The sequence below is a fragment of the Thunnus albacares genome, chromosome 15 (assembly GCF_914725855.1).
Source record: "Thunnus albacares chromosome 15, fThuAlb1.1, whole genome shotgun sequence".
NCBI lineage: Eukaryota > Metazoa > Chordata > Actinopteri > Scombriformes > Scombridae > Thunnus > Thunnus albacares.
The window spans coordinates 22,749,974-22,775,734 of record NC_058120.1 but is presented as its reverse complement, the minus strand read 5'-3'; the positions used below and the strand labels follow the sequence as shown (position 1 = coordinate 22,775,734).

Below are 25,761 nucleotides of genomic sequence, written 5' to 3'. Positions count from 1 at the left end.
GTGCCCCTTTTCCTAGCGACGCTGTACGTAAACGCGGCCAGCCAATGGGAAAGCACGTTTTTTGATGACGTCTTAAGGTCAAAGGGTACAGCTATGGACGTCTTCCAAATGTAAACAGTCCGATCTGTTGGAGGACAGGTGAGAAATTTTCGCAAATATCTTTATCAACAGCCGTATTGATGAAAATGTGATATTATTTAGGAAACATGTACTGTTTGGAATACCAGTAGATAACTCTTAACTGAATTAACAGCTTTATATTACAAATCTTTTAATCTTTTGTCAGCTAAATGTCATAGTCATGACAGCTAATTCACAGGTAAAAAGCCAAACTTCATGGTTTTCACAAAGGAAGTTAAACAATACATTGATTTTCCTCTAATCCAAAGGCTGTAACAACTATGAATGCCTGTTTTTATTTTTCTTCTGCAAACCGAAAGATAAATATTTTGATATTCTGTATATGATGATTGTGGAAGAGAAACTTGTAACTGTTTTTATGTCAATAAAGCAGCAGAATAAGAAAATGTAAGACATTTTAATCTGTTTTTCAATTTATCAAAGAGAATCCGGCAGTTGCTCACTTTAAATCCAAAAATAAAGCTAATTGTGTATTTATTTATTTTCTATTTATGTTTCAGCTCTGAGACATGAGGCTTTTATCGAAGGCAGTGCAGTCTGCTGTGAGTCAGAGAGATTGGAGCCGCAGACACTTCTGGGGTTGGCTCAATGCAGTCTTCAACAAGTGAGACACTGCTAATTTAAGATTAACTATACACTAATGCGAGCTAATGGCTGCACAGCAAAGCACGAAGAGGCTTATAAACTGACAGACACTCAACACACACCTCAGTTAACATGAATCTAGTGTGCATAGTCACCTTATATCATTTTTTTTTTTTTGCCATGTTATACATATGTTCAGTGGTGGAAATTAAGTACATTTACTCAAGTACTGTACTTTAAGTACAATTTTGAAGTACTTGTACTTTACTTGAGTATTTCCATGTGATGCTACTTTATACTTTCTACTCCACTACATTTATCTGACAGCTGATGTTTCAGTATTAATAATCTAATGATGTCATATATGTCATATATAATAATATACAGTCAGAGGGACCAAACCACTACTTTTACTGCAATACTTTAACTACATCAAGCTCATAATATTTATGTACTTTTACTTATGTGGGATTTTTCATGCAGGACTTTTACTTGTAATTGAGTATTTTACATTTCTGTATTGGTACTTTTACTTAAGTAAAGGATCTGAATACTTCTTCCACCACTGCATCTGTTTACAATTACATTTATTATACTGTACACTACTTACACACAGTCTAATACAACAGCTTTTCAATAACATTCATGAGGGCTTAGGTTTTGTTAAAACTGGTTTAGAGAGGTGATGATTAACTTTATGGTTATTTTGGAGACTGTAGTTTGTGCTGAATTGTATTACATTACAAATATTGTGTCCACTGCATTTATATGAATGGGGTTAGACTGATTGTATATCATGTTTTACCTTTTTACCCTGTTATATGCACTTTATACTAACATACTCACCTTATATTGCACTCAAAGCATCTGGAGCAACTAAACACTCCAGAGCTTCATGTTTCTGTCTTGATGCTTCTCTGTTTAGTCAGTGTTTATACTTTGGTCTTGAAGAATGATGATATCCCATTTGAACTGCATTTTTTTAATAGTTTAAATGACAAATAATTCAAACTTAAAAAGCAAAACTAAATACCTCAGTATTACAAACAAACATTAACAAATATTAACAAACTTCATGGTCAGAAAATTGTATCAGTGTTATGTTTGTTGACTTTAAGACCAGAAAAACAACATTCAGGTTATATTACTTCCATAATCTACTGACCCTTTAGATTATTAAGATGTCAAAAATAATGACTAACGTCCATCACAGTTATCTGAACCCAACGTTCCCGGTGGTCTTGTTTATTTTGTCAACAAACCCCAAACCCAAAGTATTGAGTCTATAAAGTTGTGCAACAGAGAAAAGAAAGCAAATCCTCACATTTTAAGCTGCGACCAGCAAATATAAACATAAATGGCACTTCTGCTTGATAAATAACCAACCAAACAAATATTTTTTATTTGCTCAGGTTACAAAATGCCATTTGGAGTTTGGAGTTTTTTATAGCCCTTTTTGACTCCTCTCTTCTGCCCTCTCAGCACCCAAGAATGTGAATCCATTTCATTACACGTCATCATCAACGTGTTTGTTGATCTTCTCTCAGGGTGGACTATGAGAGGATCAAAGCCGTCGGTCCGGACCGAGCTGCAGCAGAGTGGCTGTTGAGATGCGGCGCCAGAGTGAGGTTTCAAGGTTTCGAACGCTGGCATCACGACTACAACGGACTGCCAACTGGGCCTCTGGGCAGATACAAGATCCAGGCGATAGACGCTACTGAATCCTGCATCATGCACAGAGGGTTCGACCATCTGGGTCAGTGTTGGGAGTGTGGAGAATATTGTGTTCTTGTCCTTGTGACTCGTCTCTCTCTCTCGTTTCCATTTCCTCCTGTGATCATTAATGTTCTCTCTCAAATAGATTTAACAAGACAAAGACTCTATAGCCACACATCCAGTGAGGCTGTAACTCTTTGGTATAATGTGATATTTTTGAATAGAGCCACTATGATACCATAACATACTTTTTTTGATCCTTTTATTTGAGATATATAACTATGTATTTCTATTAACCTTTTTCATTTATCAAAAAAAGCTAAACTATTAAATGGTATCTAAATACAAGCAGCTGTACAGTAATTTCACCTAAAAGTATATAATAATAAAGAATATAATAAAATCAATCGATATAACTTATCTTCTGGATACCATGAATGTCACTGCCAAATTTTATGGCAATCCATCCAATAGATGTTGAACCCAAGTATTGGATCAAGAGACATTTCCATTCCTGAAGCCATGAGACTGTTATGAAGCGATGTTCAGAAAGTGTAAATTTTGCAGCAACTATCAATTTTTAACATGAGTGAGACCTCCACCGTTGACCTGAAAGTGATTCCCCTCTGTGCTAAAAAGAAAGGAAAGGCGAGGGTGAAAGTGCGTCTCTCCCAGACTGATTATCCAAAAGTGACGCAAGTAGCCGGGATGTTTTACACCGAGCAGGCACAGATACACAAAGTCTCTGACCTTTTTGGCTGCCGCACTCAAAACCGAGTGCCAGAGTCCACACAGTTTTATGTTAGTGCAAAGTTCCACTTTTTTTCTGTTTTGTAAACCGATCAGCGGAGAGTGTTCTGATGCTGTTTTCATTTTTCTAGATGGTTTGAAATATGTGGAGGAGATCAGGTTCAATAAGTGCATCTACATCGAGGACACTTGCATGGAGAGGTTGAGCTCAATGGAGAATCTGCAGGAGACTTTGTACATGATGGAGGTGGTTTCATGTGGAAATGTCACAGATAAGGGCATCATCACTCTGCATAAACTCAAGTGAGTGTTTATGATGCTACAAAATCTTAAAATGAGATAGTTTCTGTTCATTCAACTGATGCTAATTCATCCATTTTCTCATAATAACATATTTTGTATTAATTCCACACAGGAATCTGGAGTATCTGTTTCTCAGTGATCTGCCTGGGATCAAAGACAAACAGACAACAGCTGACAGATTACAGACAGCACTTCCACGTCTGGATTTAGTGCTGGACCTGGAGTGAGGAAACAGCCTCCTGCTTTCGAGTGTGTTTGTAAAGTATGAACACCTTTTGAAAAAGACACAATCTGGAAGAGGCATACAGCGCTTTGATCGTCCAACATGCAGATCCTTCAGCTGAAACATCGAGTGTGTTTGCATGCAAATGTAACGATGCAAGCCTCTTTTTTTTTTTAAACGAGAGTGTGCAGCAACGTCTTTCTTTATGCAAAATATTCAAGTTGATGTGTCTAAGAAATAGTCCAGAAAAGAGAAAAGTTGAAGCACTTTATATTGTTGACAATAGTTTTTCCGTTGCTAGAATGAACTATTCTATTTATTATATTCTCAACATTCAGGTTACTCCATATGTGTGTACACAGAGAAAAACAAACTTGTTTTTCAAGAATCTTCTTGATCTTCTTCATCTTTTCTCTTTAGATTAATTTGGCATTTGTAAGATATCTGAGGACAGACAGATGGCTGTGAACATCCTTAGCACCAAAGTTCCAGAGATAACGAGTACAGTGTGGTATTGCTAACTGCTAGTTAAGGTTAGTTAAAGGAATATTAAATGTATTCAAACCTGACGTCAATAAATATTATTTTCAGAAATGTTCATGAGTCATTACATGTGACAAAAAAAAGTCAAAAGTTGTGTCCTACATTATAACTTATTCAAGGTGACAACAACATAAACTCACTACCAAAAACATGTCACTCTTACAGAGTCCATCAGTATATATATGTATATATATATATATATATATAAAACATTTGGCAAACCAGACAAGGCAGCACGTTGCAGTTTTACCTTCAGTCACTCAGAGAGCAGAGCAGCTCATCGCTCTTTGTCTTTACACATCTATACAAAAATACAACAAAATCAGCTTGAAATGTAGGCAACATATATAAACCAGCATGTCTGAGTGGACATGTTGGGAATAGTGCATAGACTTACATCAATATCAAGAGACACCCGGTACACCCCATGTGAAAAAACAAACATTTTAAAAACCAACCAAATCCTCTTGAATGCTTCAAAACGCAAGGTGCCACCAGAATCTGCTTCATTTCCTGAGTTGTTGTTGTTGTTGTTGTTTTTTTCAGAAAACCCTGTTTGTTGATGGTGTTCAGGGTTTAACTTCAGATATCAGGAGCAGCGTGTTTAGATGTTTGGTAGGTGATAGTTGAACTTGCGCAGGTTGTTGTAGTACTTCTTATTATCCAGAGCTGGAAAGATGCTGCTGCCGGTCAGTTGTGGCAAATACTAGAGAAAAAAAAAAATCAGAGTTCAGGGAGAGGTTTAAGTGTAATAAATAATTTTACATATTAATTAAAATGATTTGGAACATACAATAGTGATCATAAATGATTAAACAAGTACTGCACTGTTCATTCTAATTGTTAAATTTCTATTTTGAGTCACTGGAAGTCAAGAAATATAGAAAAAATAGTCACATTTCAGGAGGAATACAGCTCCAGAATGTGATTTACATCTAGTTTCATACATTCATTGTATTTCCTGTTGGTTCCCAGCTGTTTAGTTTATTCTAAGGAAGCCAAGCCATTTACGGTTTGGCTGGTTTACGGGGAAAGCATCAAATCCTTTCTTTTCTTTTCTTTTTATTAGATTTATAACCTCCTTGAATTCAAGAAAGTTGCATCTAAATTATTAGTAGAGGTATATATTTTGTGTATGTGTTTTTTTACATAAATATTACTACAACTTTTCAAGATAAACTGGCAATAAAGTTGGTCAGACTTCTCATTCTCTAATCTAGTGGTTCCAAAAACTGAAGAGTTATTATTTCTGACATTTTTCTTACCTGGGCTGCTGCTGTTACCTCATAATAATACATTTAAAATGTCCATTTTTATACCCAAAAATAACATGTATCCAGTGTTCCCTGCTGGATTTCTCGCAAAGGAAATATTTTTATGGCAGATTTTCCACTTTGATAGCTGAAAACACTGACTGGACAATATGTGATATTTAATAAAAACATTCATAATGGCCTCAATCATGGCAGCATACTATATGAGCCCGACCATTACTCCTCATACTGAGGGCCGCTCACCCCGGGAGGGAGGTGTTTGCGAGGTAAACGTGTCCTCTTGTTGCTGGAGCGTTCCTGCTCTCGAGAAGTGCTCTCGCTCTTTTCTCGCAGGCTGTCGAAGTACGGATGCTGGAGGAGCTGCTCGCATGTCAGCCGCTCGGACGGATCCATCCTCAGACAACCCTGAACCGCCAACATGAGGAGAAAGTGAAGGTCACGGCGAGAATGCTTTTTTTTTTCTTTTGACCAGCATTTGTCATGACGATTGTGTGAAACAGAACTTGGTAGTTACAGCCAGAACTATGCAGATACATGATAAAAATATTTATTCTAGTTATTTGGGAACATGCAGCACACTTCACAGCACTTACACACAGTTTCTGATTTATTATGTAGATGAATAAAAGTGTTTTTCAGATTATAAATTCATTTAAAGATCTTTAGATTTTAAAGTACTTGAAATCAACAGTTTTTCAGTACTTTTCTGACTGATGAGATGTAGTAAAACATGCACATTTCAGTGTATTTTGTGTGAGAAATGCTTGCAGATTTTTACTTTGCCACAGATTGTAACATCTTAGATTGACGACAACACCGTTACCTTCATGAGACTCAGAGCTTGGTGTGAGAGAATTGGATATTTTTGCTCCAGAGGTTCCTACAGAAACAGAAAAGGACAAAGATTCAGTATTTTTTTTTAAACTTTTACTACACAGACTTTATTTGATTTGGTCCATTTCCCTTTTTCTTTCCTTGTTTCCTCAACAGAATTAAACTTTATATGCCGAGTTAAGGCCGGCGAAGTCCGCTTTAAACCAATTTTCTTTTATTATGATTCATTATTCAAACGTCAGCTACAAGTCAGATGAAGTGCAGATACATTGTGGTTGGTGTTTTCTTTCCTGCTCACCATGTCTTGAGGCTCTGGGATGGAAACTCCGCTGAAGAACTGGTTGTTGCTGAAAACCTGCTGATGTCGAGGGATCAGATCTCCTGCAGAGAAGACAGAAGAACACATTCAGTCCGGTTTTATTGCTGTTTTAGCTTGAACTCATTTTGGCAATATTTTATAATATAATAATTATTATTATTTAGGATTCCATCACTTGTCCAACAATTTAAAGACATTTTACAATTTTCATCCTGTCCTGAGAAACATTTTTTCAACTTTCATAACTTTCCCAAGAATTTTATTTTTTTTGTCTTGCATTCATCTGTTTTACTCTCAAGAATTTATGAAAAAATAAACAAAAATCTTAAAAAAAAACCAAACAAACATTGGCCTAAGTATCCAGTGTACACAGGCTTTGTGACTAATATCCAAAAAATCATCAGAAATTACTTTTTAATTAACATATTTAGATATATAAATATCTCTGCTAACATTTGCTGATTTACATGCTGATAAAAACATTATTGATAAATCTCTGTACTGCAATTAAATGCTCTTCCTTTAGTTTGTTTGTACTCATTTGGTGAGAAAATTCAACTGACTTTTTATCATTAATCTACAGACTTGTGTATTTTGTATGATCCATACTGAGCTCCTTATCATTTCATCACAATGTGGTTGTACTGAAAGTCAGAAATTGACCATAATCATCCCGTCACACACAAGAAGGACGTCACTATGAAGCAAAAGGAAATATTTCTCACTCTGTAAAACACGTACAGGTTTCAGCAGACTGAGCTTACCGAGAGTCTTTCTGATCAGGTACAGCTGGTCCATGTCAGACTTCCCGGGCCACAGAGGAATCCCCGACAGCAGCTCGGCGAACACGCAGCCGATGGCCCAAACGTCCACCGGAGGGCCGTACTGAGTGTCCCCCACCAGCAGCTCGGGGGCCCGGTACCAACGGGTGGCCACGTAGTCTGTGTAGTAGTCACAAGGTCCGGCTGGAGACAAACACACAACACGGGAACACATGACATGAGGTATCTATGGAAGGAGCTAAAAGGTCATGATGTAGCGTAAATAAGATGTGTAAACAGTAGATGTGTCATCCAGCCGCACACAAACCACTCTGCTGAACCAGCTTTAGATCAATATACTGGTTTGTTTATGTTTCAGGACATTACTTTTTATTGATCATCAGATATTTAAGTTAGTTTGCCTCTTCACTTTGTTTATTGAGTATTCTGTATCATTATTTGCTTCCCATGATTTTCTACATCTGCGGCCCCCAAACGTTTCAGATTGTGGCCCTTTAAAAGAAAACAATCCCCACTTATGGCCCCTCGTTACAGGTTATATATGAATGATTTAAGATATCTGACACATGACGAACGAAAGCAAAGCTGAATGAAAGGGCATAAAAAAAACAAAAACAAATTTAACAAATAAATAACAACAAATAAAACAAAAATATTTTTTTCTTCTTTGCTATGTTACTTTTATTTATTGCAGTTTTGGGGTTTTTAATTGCTGTGCGGTATGTTTAATGAACGTTGGGTTTATGCTTCATGCTTATATTTATATTGCTTATGTAAACTATGTTGTCATGTTTATGGTTATATTTTTATATTTTGTTTAAAATGCAAAGCACATTGAGCTTATTGTAATGAAATGTGCTATATAAATAAAATTACTGTTGTCATTGCTGTTGTGTGGAAGCTAATTAGGTTCCAAATAAAGAATAAAGAATATATATATATATTCCTTTTCTGGTATAAACGTCGACCTTGTCAGGACCAAAGCTTAATCCTAATGAGACAAAATGTCATATCTGAGGTCCTGGTTTAGGTTTGGGTTAGTCCGTCCACAATGACTGGAAGTCAATACAAAGTCCGAATGAGGATAGCGGCGTAAACTTAAAATAAAAAGACAGAGAATAAATAACATTTGTCTTTCATTTTCATCAGTTAGAGTTATCAAGTTTACAACAAAGCATGAAGGAAGCTCCAGATACAGAATTTATCATAACTTATATTATTATTATTGTATTAAAAATGTATCATTAAACATATAAACATCAGTCTGAGAAATTTTCTAACCAGACAAGAATTTTAATTCTGATATAATCTATAAATATTTGTCATTCAATAAACAACATCTAACACACTGAACATCTGCAGCTTCAGCACATAAAACATAAAAACTCAGTTTCAGTTCAACCTTTGCAGCTTCACACTTCCCAGACTAGATGTGACCTGTAAGGACAGCGGTGCCCAGCAGGTGGCCCAGTTAAATACATGACAACAACTGTGGATAAAGTCTTTAAAAAAAACTTACTGAGAATCCTCGCGAACCCGAAGTCGCAGAGTTTGATGACTTGGTGTTTGGTGATGAGAATATTCTCCGGCTTGACGTCTCTGTGAATACACTACACAGACAGAAACAGTTCAGATTCTCAGCTCGGTTGAGAGATGCTGAGGATAAAGGAGCTGTGTGAGAAACAGTAAAAAAAAAACAGCCTGTTAAATAGGGGCCCTTGTAGCATTTGTTGTGTCTTGGTGATACATTAACTGCTGGTCAGCCAAGGGGAAGGAATTCTTGTTAAAAAAAAAAAAAAAAAGAGCCATAAAGCAGAAGGCTTGTTGGCAGCTGGAGGAGGGAGGAGACCGGAGGAATTCAAAAACAAACTGAGGAAGTTTGACAACTGACTAATAAACTGTATCCTACATGAAGAGACAGGTAGAGCAGAAACTGTGTAGCCAGAAGGAGAAAAAGTGAGTCACTTACATTTTGTTTGTGACAGAAGTTGACAGCTTGAAGCGTTTGCCAGGTTATACTTTTTACAAGCTGCTCAGGAACTCTGTAAACCAAGAAGGAAATCAAACATTAGAGCCAAAAACAACAGTCAGTTAGTCAGTCAGTTGATCATCAGGAAAAGAAAAATGTGTGCTAAAAGTTTGATTTCAGATACTGGACAACAAGTGTCACTGTTCACTTTATTTAAAGTATATTTCTTACATGTCCATACTTATGCTAATTATGTCCATATTCTATATCAAGGGGTCATTGTGGAATAAAGAAAAGCCTAAATAAGTGTTAAAAGTCATTTATTAATTTAAAAAAACAACCCACTTTTGATTCACAAAGAGGTTATTTGATTATTTTTCTCTGTTTCATGTCATTCTACTTTAAATCCTTTGTTTTTTTTTTGCTTTTGTTCAGACGAGGTTTGCATTACTTACAGACATTACTTTAGACTCTGAGACTTTGCCGATTGCTGCTTTCTTGTTGTTTACAGTTATGCATTTGTCTACTTGCAGTTGTTTCTTACTTTAATAATATATTTTTTTAAACTTCTGTCTTGTGCTCTTTCTCATTATACTTGTCAACTATTTGAGACTTTGTACTGCGGCTCTTTTTGAGTCACTTTCCTCTAACGCTTGATTGTCTTGTCTCGCTTGTAAGTCGCTTTGTATAAAAGCGTCTGTCAAATAAATAAATTATAAATTCATTAACTGAAAAATCAGATAAATCTTTTCAGTTATATTAATCCAGTATTGTCCTTAAGGATGACGCTAACAACTGTTTTGAGGAATCAAAGAGTCTACAGTCATATTAAGCAGCTAACATGCTGATGTTTAGCAGGTATAATGTTTTTTTTTAATGAATGTTTATCATGTTCACCATCTTAGTTTAGCGTGTTTGCAGTCTATCATTTGCTGATCAAACACAAATACAGCTGAGGCTGACGGGAATGTCGTGAGTTTTGCAGCTGTTTTGTTCAATTTAGAAATTTAGAACAAAAGTTAAGAAGTAATTTCCCCATATAGTGTGTTCATCAAATCAAACTCCATACATATAGTCGACCTTTCACGTTCAGATACAAGCAATTGTGTATTTATAATCCATTTCTTGTATTTGATTGGTGCTCACTGAGACAATTTCTACTTCTGCTCTCCCAGGAGATAAAGGAAATAAATGTCTCCTCTTTAAAAGGCTCTAATAGTATCTGGTGTGTCATTCATTGAAAGAAAAAAGTCTATTCTTGTATTAATATGACTAGAAAAGTCCGCATTAGTGAGTTAAGCATTGTCAAAACACCAAGTCTACTAAATTTCTTAGGAAGTGACGCTCTCATACTTATAATCTCTAAACAAGGTTGATAATTGTCTGTCTGGTTTCATTACAAAGAGATTTGACTTATAGAAGTCTGATGATGGCACTAAGAGAATCACCAAAGTTATTATAATTCATCCTGAGGGGGGAATGAATGTTTGTACCAAATTTCATGGCAATAATCATTAAGGAATTTCACTCAAAACCACAAATGTCAACCTCATGGTGGCGTTAGAGGAAAAGTCAGGCGATCACCAAAGTTATGAAGATTCATCCTCTGGGGATCACGAGTGTCAACATTTCTTGACCATCCATCTAATAGTTGTTGAGATATTTCAGTCTGTGGACCGACAGACATCCCTGAAGCTACACCTCTAGTGTAGCTTACAATTAAACTAATTCTTATCTGCAGAATTAAGTTTGTTTGGATTGTAGAAATCTGGGACAAAATTTAAATTATTCTGACCGAAAAGATGAATCTAATAAAGAAGCATGGACTGTATAAATAACTTTCTTCTTGGATTATGTGAAAGCAAAACTTCTGTTCCTTGTTCCGTCTACTTTTGCTGTGTTTTCCAGACATTTCTTCTCCCTCAGACGGTTGTAGAGGACAGTGAACAGTCCCGCCGTTCCTATTGTGAGTCCCGATGCTCAACACTGAGGCTTTGTTGGTTCAGGGACCATCATCTATCAGCGTTGCCGTGGAAATGGCTAAATCGAGCCTTGTGACTGACAATTAAGAACAATCTCCGCCCCTTCTTCCCACTTTGTTTTCCCTTCTTTTGAACCCCCTCTGCGGCCCGGGAGGCTACAGGCCAGGACCGGAGGGGGAAGAAACCAGACAGCGAAAACACTCCGTATAAAATGTGGCCGGGCCTAAAGAGTCTCGACAGCTCCCCGCAGGCAAAGCATTCTGGGAGAGTGTCACTGTAAACATTCCACACGGAGCAGGTCAGCTTCCCCGGAGACGAGCGTTGTGCCCATCAGAGGCAGACAAAGCTCGGTGTACGGTGTGGTATATATGTAATGTAGAGATAATAGAATGTACACAGCACTTTGTTTAATGAAAAGCGACCGAACTCAGATTTATGCTCTCAGTATCTCAGTGTGTCAGAGTGAAGGTCAGTACAGTACAGCGAGCAGCCAGCTGTGCATTCAATTAATAACTTTAAAGTCCTGAAATTGATGTATAATTAATGTATTTTGTATTTCTGATGTTTTCTTTTTATTGTTCTACCAATACAAGTACTATTATAGTCTATACGAATTGGAAAGGACTTGACACATACCTGTAGGGCTGGGTGACATGGTTGAAATTATTATAATTATATTAAAAAGAATATTTTTCAAATGTCAGTATATGTTGAGATATGGCAAATGTGTGTAAAATCACATATAAATTAATGTTTAATGTAATTAACTGTGTTTCACTTCTATATTTGTAAAGGTTATGATGTTTATCTAAAAGAAATGGATGAGGAGCCCCCCAGGGCCTGTAAACAAGCATGAGGAATCAATAATCCATTTTTAAAATAATCTATAAGCCCCCTGAGTGATAATCATACATCTATTGTACATCTCTAAAGGGTAAATATGTGTTGGACTACCATACTTTCACACCATTTTGAGGTATTAGCTCTAAATTACTTAATTTTACACATGTAAAACAAACTTTTGAATGAAATCTTTATAAAAACAATGTATCAAATGATTACATGTGATGTGAAAAGTGAAGCTCGTAGTCATGAATTCATACCCATTTCACCTAAGCTCTGCGGAAAGTTTCTGACATCTTTTAACTCATTGTTTTTGTTTTTAACAAGCCGCGACGTTACCGTTTGCTTCACTCTCACAGCTCTCGTCAAGCCTATTTCTTGCAAGCAGCTGTTTTCAGCAAAAAAAGCTCTAAAAACCAACAGTATACTCTGCAAAGCATCAAACAGCAGACAGATAAAGTTAGCGACTAGCTGCTGAATATGGTGGAGCATTTAGCAGCTGAAGAGACAGATACTTCTCTCAGGACCTAACGGAGACCAAATCAGAGCTAAAAGGAGAGTGAATATTGGATTTACAGGTTGAAACACGACTCCAAATGGATATAAAAACGCTTAAAAAGGCAACCGTTTGCTTTATAAGGTGATAATATGTCAATGTTGTGTTTACAGCTTGATCTGCTGCCTCCAAGTGGCCAAAAAAGCACATAGTGCAGCTTTAAACCTGCATTTTTATGGCCACTTGTTGACAGTGGAAACAAGTCATGAACACAACACTGACTTATTATCACCATTTAAGTTGATATGTTGAACTTGTTAGCAAATAGTTGCTTATTTACACATCCAGCAGTTATGGAGCAACATTATCATTAATTTGGAGTTGTGTTTCTGTCTTTCCATTAGCTAACTTTCCATTAGCTCTGTTTATGCTCTCTGCCGACTCCTGAGGGAAATATCTGTCTCTTAAGCTGCTAATTGCTCCACTATGTTCACCAGCTATCTGTTAACTGTGTCTGCTGACATTTGGTGCTGAGCAGGTGGTGTACAGTGGGTTTTTAAAGCTTTTTCCCTGAAAACAGCTGCCTTCTGCACCTGAAAACGACACTATGAGAGCTATGAGAGTGGACCAAAACAGTAAATTTGCAGCCGTAAAGCTAAACAATGAGCTGAAACTAACTATGAAGCTCCGTAGAGCCGAGAGAAGCATCACTATGTGCAACACCTCTGACATTACACATTGTCATTTGATAGATTGTTATATTGAAAAATATCAATTATAGCCGCTTTAAAGTTGTATTTTATACTTTTTATATTGTTATAATAAAGTTAATATCAACTAAACTAACTAAACGGATATATCTCGTTGTTTTCAGAGGGGAAATGAGTGTCGGTCACCCACCCTCTGGGATGGCGGTCCAGCTCGTTGAGGACCGTGTGGTCACAGTACTCGAACACGAGGTGAAGCTTCCGTTTACGTCGAAACACTTCGATCAGATTCACCAGGTTGGCGTGTTTCAGTTGCTGCAGAGACACATCAGATGGAAATAGAACATGACAAGCAGGGATTTATTTAAAATCCTGCACACAAACAGGCAAATTCAGTCACATTCAGACAAATATAGTTTTAATAAAAATGACTAAACCAGGAAGTCTGCTGTTCCATCTGTGGTTTTGCTGTCTTCGACCAGAATAAACTGTTAACAGATGGTAATAAACATGCTGTTGCCCCTGACAACCTGTCCCCATCCTGTCCTATTTATGAGCTCCGGGTGTCCAGAAGGCCACCGACACTCCCACCGACCGCATGACTAATTAAACCACCAACAATTGTACCAGTACGTCTTTGATAATAATTATGCATAAAAGAACAACAACAAAACAAACAGTTTTCAGCCTTTGCTTTAGACAAACATGAAGATAAAATTAATGCTTTTTGTCAGAGAAAGAACTAAGAACTAACTCATGTTGTAGATTTCCTTTAAGATTAATTAAGTGACTGTTAACTAACATCCTCTGTCTTGCATCCAGAGTGTAAACTGACATTTTAGAGTCAACTTGTTAAAAACAAAGAGACAAGCAGACTTTCACCATGATGTTCAGCTGGTGCCAAACCCTTTTTACACCTCACAGATATTTCACATTTTAATTGAGGTACTCGTGTCGGCCCTCGAGGCTTTTTCCTTTATGCGATTACAACCCTCTAAACCTGTTTTGAATGCTACTCTTGTGAATGAGAGCTTCTTTGAACAGCAGCTACACAAAAATGCTTCCCACTGTCTCCTGAATTAATTGCATGGTGTCCCTCCTGCTGGTTGCACAACAGAGAGGAGACTGTTTATTTCCTGATGCTAAAAAAAAAAACAGGATTTGCATCTTTAAGACATCAAATACAACTTAAAAATGAAGTATTGCATCATAGGATTTTGTTGAATATAAAGTAGAGGTTAATAAAAATGAGAATAAATTGAATTCTGATCACGTTTCTGTTTATTTTCTATTGTGTCTTGTACTATCAGACTATTTGAAAGTATATTCTCACATCTTTTATGGTTCAAATTATGAATAAAATCTGGTATTTTACAAGATGCATTTAGAAGCTTAAAGGTTTCTTACATAAAATCTAGAAATAATGTGATTCAGTACAATAAGATACTTGTATTATGGGTTGGCTGATATTTGGATGCTGCTCTATGTTGTTTGCATGAATTTTAAGTATCAGATGAGTGTACGGAAGTCAGGAAATGCAAAAAAATAGATGAACAGTTAGTCATGATAAAAATAAAAAATGCTTGCAGTTTATCTCATAATTTCTGACGTAACGTGAGCTTTTTTAAATCTTGAATTTCTTTACATCTATTTTTTTCATTTTTCTGGCAGAAATAGGCTTCCATAGCCTGGTAAGACTGCTGTTACATTAACTTAATGTCAGTTAATGTCAAAAATGTACTTTTTAGGTGAGGAATAGACAAGTATTGAGTGTGTCGTTACTTTGAGCATCCTGATCTCCCTCAGTGCAATCTTTCTGATGATGGGATCGTCTTCGGACTCCACAAACTTCTTGATGGCGACGATCTGCCCCGTGTCTTTGTTCCTGCACTTGAAGACGACACCGTAGGAGCCCTCTCCGATCTTTCCGATCTTCTCGTACTTCTCCATCCTCAGGCTGGACCTGCAGACATCCGAAGGTTAAAAAAAAAACAAAAAAAAAAAACGCCTTTACAGTGCAGCGTCCAGGGAGGCGGGAGAGTCTCTGCAGCCTGAAAACAGATGAGAAGAGGAAGAGGAGGGATTCATTTGACATTAAATAGAATTGATTTGGGTTTATCTTGGTGACTTCTCATGTTATGATAAAAGCACTTTAGATTTTCTTTCTACAACCCCATTGGGGCTGCAACTAACAATTATTTTAATTATTGATTAATTTGTTGGTTATTTTCTCAATTTATCAATTAGTTGTTTGTCTATAAAATGTCAGAAAATGCTAAAAACCATCCAAAGCAACCTAAAATGTCTTGTTTTGTCCTGACCAACAGTGCATAACCCAAAGATATTCAGTTTACTAAAGAAACCTGAAAAAATCCACAGAAAAAAACAGAAAACAGAAAAAAAAGTCTCAAAGTGATTAATCGATTATCAAAATAATTAGACTAATTGATTAGCAGCTGCAGTGATTCTGTTTGCAGATGAAAAACAGAACAGCATCTCTCTGAATATATACAAAATATACAAGAAAAGCTTCACAAGCAACTACAAATTATAATCTGAGCTATAAAACACCTGCAGCCAAACTCAGATTTGGAGTTTAACCTCCAAAAATGTTTTAAAACAAGCTCTTCAACTGCCTCCAAATGATAGATTTAATTGCTTAGAGGCAACATTACACCTGTGTCCCAACTGTTAGATTGCGTAACTAAAACATTTGCAATGCAAAGTATATTAGGTCATTTCCCTGAAGGGAGACAGAAAACAAAATAACACAGAGGGTGAGAGAGCCGGAGGGAATACAATCAAAGTGCTGCACTTGTAAACAGGAATAACCAGGACGTTTAAATACTAAACAGCTAAATGAACAGCTCAGCCTGCATGATTATAAATGATGTTGCAGGCTTGCATGTGATCAAAAACACCTCAATCCTGACGACACGAGCAAAGTTGCCTCATGAAACCAGTTGATCATAAAGACATAGTTCAATATTTCCTGTGAGTCATGACATTAAACTTACTGTCAGTAAAAGGATCCTCTCAGATGTTTGTCAGACAGGGATTCAGAGGCTGCAGCTGCTGCTTCTCCTAAACACAGTCCTGTAAGCTGGAGGGTCACAGCTCGACTGTCCCTGCAGATCCAACAATCCTCAGTCAAAGATTTTCTGTCAAGTCTGAGAGACTAAGTCCTGACATCTGGTCACACCTTTCAAAATAAAACGCAGACGTGAACACATTTCTTCTAGTGAGGGAAAAGTTTTGAGGGTTTATGTTCGTGTGCTTTTTAAGTAATTAACCACAGAAACTGACACAGTAAGGCTTACTGCTTGTGCAATTGTACTGTGTTGTTTATAAAAATCTCATAAATTATTTATTTGAAGATCCACTCCAGATGTTTTAAGAGGTATAAAATATAAAATACTCTACTGGTCAAAGGTTTTAGATCACCTCATTTTTTCCAGTTTTTATTGAAATTGACATAGTTTAACATCTGACTGTACTCTGAAATTAAAGCATCAAACCAATAAACAATTGGAGATTAAAAAAAGAAATAAATGAATCGTTTTGTTTGACAAAATTTTCATCTAATTGTTAATATCTAACAGCCAAACAAACTCGTGGCATTCTTTCTACAATGAAAATCCAATATTTTTCCCAAGTGTTGCAGAAGTTAAATGTGTTGTTTTGCTTTCATGCTGCTGTCCCGCTCATCTCAAACCAGCTCGGTGACTGTTCCATGATTTGAAGCCTCCTGTCTTGTTCTTTTTTTTTTCTAAAGTAGTGTGTAGATATGTTTTGGATCATTATCTTGCTGCAGAATGAACCTCTGATCATCCAGACCGGAGGGTGCTGCTCGGCTCTGCAGGGTCTGGAACCTGTAGGAACTGTTTGCATCAACTTTCAAGACTTCATTTACTTCCGTTGCTGCAGTTAGTTATGAGTTGTTACCTATTACTACAAGGAAAGTGTCATTTTATATATGAAATTAACTAATTCATTTTTCAGTTTTGGTAACCTAATTTGGTAGCCTTTTTTACTTCTGGTATTTTACTGTCTACCTTTGCACCATTGAAGTAGATCCACTGGACTTGAACTGCTTGGTAGCAACTTTGAATAATAATTTGTGTCTGATACGTTTTTTCCACGGAAAAAGTTCCATTATCTTGTTAAAATCCTTAAAATTTCACCTCTTCCTTCTCCCTCATTAAAAAAATCCAGAATCTATGAATATACAAATATTTTTTTTTTATCTCAGAAGTTTCACTGCTGGACACAAGATGTCTCCTTCGTCACTTTAAAGTCAATTCTCAGTGTTTGTGCACTGAAGGCTTCAAGTTTCCACATCACAGTTGTGTAAGTTTAATATCGGACCAGGATTGGCTTCAAATACAGTTGTAATGTCACAAATCATGTTTGTAGGCCTCATTCATTCTGCACAGTGAAGCTCAAACATGCAACTGAAGGAACAAGAAGACAAACATATTTTTGAGTGGAGACAGACTTTAATTTTATTTGATACATTTAATTCAACACATGGGGAGATAAAAAGCAGAGCTCAGAAACCTTCATTTAACTGTGCAGTTTTTGATGACAACACTAATTGATACTACTGATGAAAAGAATAGTATTATATATTGATATAGCACTTTTCTGAACCCTTTTAAAGTGCTCAAGCCGAAAAGAAAGACCCCAAATAATATGGTTTCCTGTTCTGTATCCATTCTGATAAAATCCTGAACTGAGTCTCCTCTGGAAGTGATACTGATGATTTTTATTACCTGTCATTTTAAAACTCTAATTATTTTTTGTTGTGTTGTGTTTATTGCATGGCAACTCTGTTATAAAAAGAAGAAATTGTTGTCATAATTTTAGGGATCTTCAAATGTTTTCAGACTTTATGCTGTCAAAGTTTAGTTTGAGTGAGGTGTTAAAATTAAAATGCTTTGTTAAAATTCTTTATTTTAAAACCAGATTTAAAGAAGACACATAACATTAGTTAAACAGAGAGTAAAGATAGACAGAAATAATATAACCTTTACACCATCTGTTTTAGTGAATGAACTGCCAGTATTTTTACTTTGAAGGTGAAATCATCTAACTTCCAGCTCTATCTACTGACTCTCTCACCGACCAACTTGACACATTTTCTCTCTTCTCCGAGCTTGTCCCCATAGGAACAGACTCCACCTCCAGGACCAGAGGAGAACAGGAGTCCTGTGGGGGTTTCTTTGCAGACTTGTAAGATTTACACACCTGACAGACGGAGCATCAGAGATGTATTTATCAATACACAGGCAGGTAAACATCAGAGTAAACACCCACACAGGTAAACATGTCACTTTCCTTAAATTACCTGAATCCTCTCACATCTGGAATCAGTTTAAGTCAGCAGCACCAGACTGAATCTTACAGTCATTTTCAAGTTTCTGGTGCTCATCAATACACTCACAACCTTAAACCCACATCTGTCTGACATCATCCAGCATGTGTGAGCTGCAAACGGGAAAATGTAACCCTGACGTGCTGTCCTGTCGCACTGAGACCAATTAGTGACAGGAATGGTAGACTGAACGGGGGAAAATAATGGAAACTAATACTCACTCGTCTCTCTCTGTTCCTCCCAGCAGAGACTCATCATCAGCGACGAGCGACATTGAGTGCATCATCAAGCCAAGATCTCACAACAACAACAACAACAACAACACAAAAAAATAAAAGCTGAATCCATTTATCATGTTAACAACAGCTTTTTTTTTATTACAAAAACAGCATACATTAAACATTTTGCGAAGGGAATGCAAAGATGTTAACAAAACCTAGCATTGTCCCTCATTTTGTCATTTTATTTTAAATTAAAAAAAAAAAAAAATGTACAAAAGTGCTTACATGGTGCAAATAATAAGAAGTAAAAGGTCTATAAAAGGAGGAGGGTAAAGAAAAAAATTTTTTTTTTTTACATTATATTCAACTTCTAAAAATGCAGCAGAGCAGGAGAGATGCGACTATATTACATAGCAGTAAAAATAACCCAAAAGCTGCTCAGGATCTGTTCACTAGGTAGTTAATCCGCACACAGCAGGACTGCACTGTCTCTGTCTGTAAATCCAACATACCCTATTACTTAACACGAGGTTAATAAATATTGCTTAAATAACCCACATGGCTCATGGGTTTCTGTTTAAACTGATCTATTAGTCTGACTACAGAGCTCATAAAAAAATCTCCTCTCAAGCCTACAGTATAACGTTTGCCACGGGCGGTGATTATGAGTGACACGTTACGGACGATAAACAGAAATCTCCCATGGTTTGCTAATACAATCACAAATTCTTGTGAATTTTAATGGCACTTTAAAAAAAAAAAAAAAAATCAATAATACCTCTAGATAACGCGTTTGTAACTCAGTACACAGTACAGAAAAGTGAGAAAAATGCTAAGTAACAATGCTCGTTTGAGATTTTTTTCCACCTTCTGTTCACAACAGTTTCCTCGTCGCTTGTGACGATCGGGGGGGGGGGGGGGGGGGGGGGGGGCTGCGGTGAACGTGTTGCTGGTTATAAGGCTACTCATGAATCCGTACTGGAGAGGCTCCTCTCTCACTGACCTGTGGATCCAGTCAGCAGTAACAAAAGCTCCCAATAACTTTATTAATTCCAGACATTTCCTATGACACAGAACCTCGGGTGGAAAGTCTGGAATTTTCTCCCAAAAAAAAAAAAAAAAAAAAATATATCGATGCATCTCGTCTGCTTCTCTCTGGGAGCCTTCGGGTCTCTGGCGGAGGATCAGTAACTGTTCTCGTGACCTGCTAAAATGTAGAGGTTGCTCAGGGCCGTGGGGTTGTCTGTTGGTCGGCTCTCCAAGACCACCACCCTGCCAGAGAAACACAGAGGAGAAACACTACATGAAGGAGGTTACGATACCTGGTGGAAGGTCACAGCTGCACCTTCGGGAGACTTTAAAGGGGACATTCAGGTCTATATTTATATTCTGGAATATCTTTGCATTATTTACAGTTCAAAAAACTCCTTATTTATCTTCTACTGGCTCTTAATGCAGCTCCTCAGTTCAGCCTCTGTCTGAAACAGGTTGTTTTAGCTCCTGTCTCTTTACGGCCTCCCTCCCAGTGAGCCCGCTCTGTCCCGACTGGTCTGATTTTGCTTTTTTCTCTCGTTCTTTATTTGAAATATAAAAAATAAATCTCAAAATATATCAGTTTGAGTCAGAATCCGACTTGAAATATGTGAGCGGACAATATGAACAACACATGGAACAACCTAAGCCATAAATAACAAATGATTACATGGATATTTAAGGAATATTTTGACATTTTGGGGATTACACTTGTGCGTTTTCAGTTTCCAGTCTTCATGCTAAGCTAATCGCCTGCTGGCTCTAGCTTCATATATAACAGCCAGACGTGAGAGTCGTATCAAACTTCTCATCCAACTCTCAGCAAGAGAGCAAATAAGTAGATTTCCCAAAACACTGAACTGTTCCTGTAACATTGACCATTTTTCAAAACCATACTACTGTGTTTAGATACTTTTTTTCCTTCCAGGCAGCTGCTGGTTTCAGTCCATTTCAGTGTGGTTTGAAAAATCAAACATTTTGACAGCTTTATTTTTAGTCAAAGTTATGTAATTATAACTTTGTAAATGGATGGAAACTAGTGGCAGCTTATATAGTAGAATCTAATCTAAAAACATACAGTATAGTGTGCTTTGAAAAACTGCATAATGTGAACTGTTTTGTAGTTTGAACTTTTAAAGATTTGACAGATAATAGAATAAACGTCTCTACAAGAACGACAGAAAACTTTAAAAATAATATACAAGGATCACTATTAACTTAAGTTACCAGCAGCTTTCTGTGCAGTTTACTGAGAGAAGAAAATCTGCCAATTCACAGCTCAAAGCATCATGTTCATGGTATCAGCACAATGACACAGTCGTACACGTTAAACGGCGGATTAAACGAGTCGGATGACGGATCGGGACGGCGGTAGGTGCATCTTTAGATGGCATCCGTCTCTTGGCGGTGACAGGTGAGCAGGGACGCTGCGGCCCACACTGTCCGTTCCATCAGATGAAATTACAGAGGCAAGGAGAGACACTCAAACCAGGCTGGCAGTGCCCGGCCGGCGGTGAATAAAACATGGAGGGCTGGGCAGAGAGAGAGAGAGAGGACTCGCTCCGGTGCCACAGGCGGAGCGGCTCCATCAGGAGTCATCACAGTCCTGCACTGCATGATCTCTGTGTGTGTGTGTGTGTGTGTGTATGTGTGTGTGTGTGTGTGTGAGGTACGACGCAAAATCACATCGTGCTGTGTGTGCAGCTGAAACCGACCGTCATCATATCAGCCTGGACAGAGTGAAGCTGCTGCCTTCACTGACATACCTGCACGTTCGTAAAGATATTTTGAACTGTGACATTATTTCTTTTACAGGTGACTTTGTTATAGTGCTGAGATCATTAGTTGATTCCTCAATAATACATTAAAGCCAAAAAGATTAGTCAATTAATCGACTTATTTAAGTTATTTTTCAAGCAGAAATACCAAACATTCCCTTATTCCAGCTTCTCCTCTGTGATGATTTGTTACTTTTGTTCATCTTGTGTGACAGTAAACCGATTTATTTTGGGTTTTGGACCGTTTGTCACACAAAACAAGAAATCTGATGACATCAACTTGGACTTTAGGGGAATATAATGAGCACTTTTCACCTTTTTCTGACATTTCATAGACAAAATGATATATTGATTAATCTAATAACTGCCAGTTGCAGCCCTACAATATTTTACTAATTGAGTTATTTCCCACAGGGCCGGTAGGGTTTAGATTCGATAGAGAGTAAAATATTTGGACAGAAACAGATAATTGGTTTGAGGACCGATGAACAGAAGAGTGAGAGAGAGAAAAACACAGCTGCAGGTAAAAATATCAGCACAGTGAGAGATGTGCCGGAGCCAGCAGAAGATGAGCGCTGAGGGCTCAGGACGCAGCAGGTGAGAAGTTTGTTCGATGGTTTCCAGGTAATAGAAAAACACAAAGACCTGAGGGAGGACGGCCATAATCAAGATGACCTGGTTTCATGGAGGTCGGGGGCCGTTAAATGATACCAACAGCAGCACTGATTGAAAGACGGATGAACTGTTGAGACGAAGGCGTAGAGACTCATTTTGTTAGTTGTTTTTTTTTTAACTCCTTTGAGATTCTTGTGGTACGTGTTTGTTCCGTTTGATCACTCGTGTGCACTGATGAAGCTAAAGATGGAAATATATCTGCACCAACCTGTCAGATCCAAGGAGGCGGAAGACTCTGCTTGGATCAGAAATCTCCTGGGTCACCTGTGAATTAAAAAAAAAGAAACAACTGGTTATTTGTATGTGTGAAGTAGTGGTGGTGCAGAGACCAGATGAGGTGTTGAAAAGCAAGAAAGATTATATAAACAGAATTAAAGTCATTTTCACCAGAGGACTTTACAACACACACGGGTATAAGTTTTCAGCATGAGTGGCTCCTGTGTTGGGGAGTTTTTACACCTATAAATCGTTAAGCTCAGGTCTGAATCAATAGATGAGTTGGTGCGTTGGTTCAGTTTCTTTTCACACACAGAAAAATCCAAGTGAACCAAAATGCATCACTACAAGTCATGTGAGAATTTTATGTGCGAGAGAGAGAAAGAGAGAGAGAGAGCGAGATCAGTGGCGGTCGAGAGATTTTTGATTGATTTGATTTTTCCCAGCGGTTACGTTGTGAAGCACAAATAAACGTCAAACACACAACAGATGATTTACTGTGGAAACAGATGCTCTTAGTTTCATTTTCCTCGTCTGCATTTCTCCTTTTCATTCATTCATTACATCCCACTAACACAGCAGTAAATACAAAGAACAACAGGACGAAATCTGCGTTGTTGGTATTTCAGATCTGATGCCTGCAGCGCACCGCAGGAGCATCAATCAACACAAATCAAACAAGGAACACCAATTATCGCTTTCAGTGTTTGGGCCTTAACGCTCATTATCATTATAAAGTCTTTAGTGAAACCAACACGCTCATTTTCCTAAACAGAAAATGTTGATGTATTTTTTTGTGGGCCAAATAATCTACATTGTTCTGTTTACATATGTTTACTCTTTATGTTTTTAAGTTAATTTCATTGTTATCTATTTCTGTTAACTTCTAAGAGGCTCAGGGACTGTTGTTCTTTGGTGATTTGTAATATTGTTTAAGTTTAGTTTCTGGTAGTGACGCAGCGTTAAGACACATAAACACCAGACGTTTGTAGCCGTTAATAATAAAATAACTGTTGAATCTTTTCACATCTTTTCATGTCATGTCTTTATTTTTTGCACCAAATTATGGAGAGTAGTATCAATAAGAGTATCGATAAGTATCAGTATCGATATCGGTATCAATAAAATCCTAAGGATACCCATCCCTACTGCAAATAAACCGCTCCAGGGTTTTGTTGGGGCCGTACCGAGACCAAATCCTCTAAAGGGTCAGACCTGAGTACGATTGCTGTGTTCAGACCTGCCCAAACTAATCCCACCACGAGGGAAAACATGGCAGAGTCCAACTAACTGGACTCAAAAAGATTTAAAAATGCCCATAGTGTCATATGCTACCAAATGTGTCAAATAAAGGGGTGAAATACAATTAGGATTAGGATTGAAGGCCCAATCTGTGTTTTTGGACATAAAAATAAAACTATATTTGCATTTATAATTGAAGAATTTGACTTAATGGTGAAAAAAATAACATTTAGTTGTTTTTTTTCCAACATTACTGATATAAACAAACTTTAAATAGCATCAGAGAACATTATTAAGCTAGATTTGATGATTGTTTAGTGTCAGTCTAAGTTAATCAATATGCGAGTCAGCAGATTCCTGTTCTGTGTTTTGTTTTCTGGTGGAGGGCCCACTGTTTACATTTGGATCACGTATTGTGCGTTTAACTCCAAAACGTCTACATGTTTTTAACAGACTGCAGGGAAGTGAGTGATGTCTTTAGGGATTCTGTGTTATTATGTACAATCCTGGAGCTTACCTGTACCAGTCAGAAGATGTAGCCTGACTCTTTGCAGTTTAAAAAGACAAGGGCCCCTTCAAAAACACTCCCACGTGTTGACACGTGTCATGAAAACTTGTCGACAGATGCGAGACAGTCGGCGGCTGACACCTGCTAGGTGTAAGTCCTTGGCCTTGGGAGAGATCTGATCTGTTTAAGCCTTAACGAGAACAAGGTCTCGGGTGTTCGGAGAAGCACCCACCGGAGCAAGCTCGGATCAATAGGCCTGCCCCCCCCTTTTGAATGCCATCGCTTTTGAAAGGAATCATAACGAGACAAAGGCTGAATTATTTAGTGCTGCTCCCTGTTGTGTGACGGGTTTCGTTTATGATTGAGCATGAATTTTGCATGGCCGCTGACATTTCAAAAATCCTTGCTATGGGAGAACTGTCAAGCTGGGCTGGGCACAGACGCGGCAAACAGACCTTCTGTTTCATCCGAGTGCTGCGGGACCAGGTCTGACACAGTGAGCTTTCAAAAGGGTGGCCCCTATCACCATATCACTTTTCATAAAAACAGAATGCTTCACCTCCCTGTGATCTCTTGAACTTTTATTGTGCCGCTGAGCGCAACTCGTGATCAGGTTAACATGGAATCCCTCCGTGAATGGCGGACAAATTCATTACCTCGGGGCCGACACAAAGACATTTTGTCTGGCTCCACCTGAGGTCTAATCTCCTGGGATCACCTACAGCATGTAGCTACGCATGTAAACAGCCAGTACTCAGGGTCATTGTTGACAACAACCAGAGGTGTTTGTTCATGTGTAGAACAACAAGTTGTATTCAGGAAGGCGTCAGAAACTGCATATAGAGTTTCCACTCTGTAGTCACTGCAGATACATGAAATTAGATGCTGATATTTTGCCATCAATATTGATTTCATTGATATTTCAGATTTTTTAAGTATCAAAAAGGCTTAAAAATGTTTATGAGAACTTCAAGTGTCATTTTTAAAAGCCTCAAATCGAAGATAATGTACTTTACAGCAATATGGCATCAAAATGTTTGGAATTTGTATTTAAATCTAACTACTGGAACCAGTATCAGCAGATAAAGAGTTCACTCAGCTGTAGAAGGTTATGGGACATTTTACCTCATTAGACTTAAAGCTCTTTCCCTGCATGCCGTGTTTCCAGAAGGCGAGGACGCTGTCCTGAAGGCACACTGAAACAAAAGAGAGGTTAGGAAATCAAACATCAGTCAAATGTGATTA

At 37.6% G+C, this 25,761-nt stretch overlaps 3 protein-coding genes across 8 annotated transcripts in view; 1 reads left to right on the top strand and 2 right to left on the bottom strand.

The window, feature by feature from the left end:
- The first annotated feature begins 46 nt into the window (after positions 1-46).
- dmac2l (distal membrane arm assembly component 2 like) lies at positions 47-4,314 on the top strand. Its single transcript, XM_044375105.1, has 5 exons — positions 47-138; positions 642-745; positions 2,274-2,482; positions 3,324-3,495; positions 3,608-4,314. Exons 2-5 carry the CDS (start codon positions 651-653, stop codon positions 3,720-3,722), a joined length of 591 nt encoding a protein of 196 aa, XP_044231040.1. The 5' UTR covers positions 47-138; positions 642-650; the 3' UTR covers positions 3,723-4,314.
- On the bottom strand, positions 3,972-16,621 carry cdkl1 (cyclin-dependent kinase-like 1 (CDC2-related kinase)). 2 transcript variants are annotated; one of them, XM_044375104.1, is made up of 10 exons: positions 16,485-16,621; positions 15,250-15,430; positions 13,661-13,782; positions 9,440-9,512; positions 8,990-9,080; positions 7,453-7,653; positions 6,668-6,750; positions 6,359-6,415; positions 5,779-5,940; positions 3,972-4,967 (listed from the first exon to the last, which is right to left on the bottom strand). In XM_044375104.1, exons 2-10 carry the CDS (start codon positions 15,415-15,417, stop codon positions 4,866-4,868), a joined length of 1,059 nt encoding a protein of 352 aa, XP_044231039.1. In that variant the 5' UTR covers positions 15,418-15,430; positions 16,485-16,621; the 3' UTR covers positions 3,972-4,865. The 2 variants fall into 2 exon arrangements, with proteins under 2 accessions (XP_044231039.1, XP_044231037.1); XM_044375102.1 differs by having other exon boundaries at positions 15,250-15,518; positions 16,485-16,620.
- Positions 16,622-19,797: 3,176 nt separating this feature from the next.
- The window catches only part of map4k5 (mitogen-activated protein kinase kinase kinase kinase 5), a 31,659-nt gene continuing 25,695 nt past the window's right edge, over positions 19,798-25,761 (bottom strand). For 4 of the 5 annotated variants that reach the window (XM_044376094.1, XM_044376095.1, XM_044376096.1 and 1 more), the window contains 3 exons: positions 25,642-25,712; positions 22,759-22,814; positions 19,798-20,337 (listed from right to left, as the gene is read on the bottom strand). In XM_044376094.1, coding sequence (XP_044232029.1) covers positions 20,250-20,337; positions 22,759-22,814; positions 25,642-25,712 — 215 coding nt within the window. In that variant the 3' untranslated portion in view covers positions 19,798-20,249. Of the gene's footprint in view, positions 20,338-22,758; positions 22,815-24,147; positions 25,235-25,641; positions 25,713-25,761 lie in introns of those variants that run through there. The other variant, XM_044376098.1, reaches the window with a different exon arrangement.

Excerpts from the sequence above, each read along its gene's own strand:
- cdkl1 (XM_044375104.1), bottom strand. The coding sequence starts at position 15,417 with ATGGAGAAGTACGAGAAGATCGGAAAGATCGGAGAGGGCTCCTACGGT. Across the intron at positions 5,941-6,358 it reads AAGCTCTGAGTCTCATGAAG|GGTTGTCTGAGGATGGATCC; the intron begins GTAACGGTGTTG and ends TTGGCGGTTCAG. Across the intron at positions 4,968-5,778 it reads GCAAACACCTCCCTCCCGGG|TATTTGCCACAACTGACCGG; the intron begins GTGAGCGGCCCT and ends TTTTTTCTCTAG.
- dmac2l (XM_044375105.1), top strand. The coding sequence starts at position 651 with ATGAGGCTTTTATCGAAGGCAGTGCAGTCTGCTGTGAGTCAGAGAGAT. Across the intron at positions 746-2,273 it reads CTCAATGCAGTCTTCAACAA|GGTGGACTATGAGAGGATCA; the intron begins GTGAGACACTGC and ends ATCTTCTCTCAG. Across the intron at positions 3,496-3,607 it reads ATCACTCTGCATAAACTCAA|GAATCTGGAGTATCTGTTTC; the intron begins GTGAGTGTTTAT and ends AATTCCACACAG.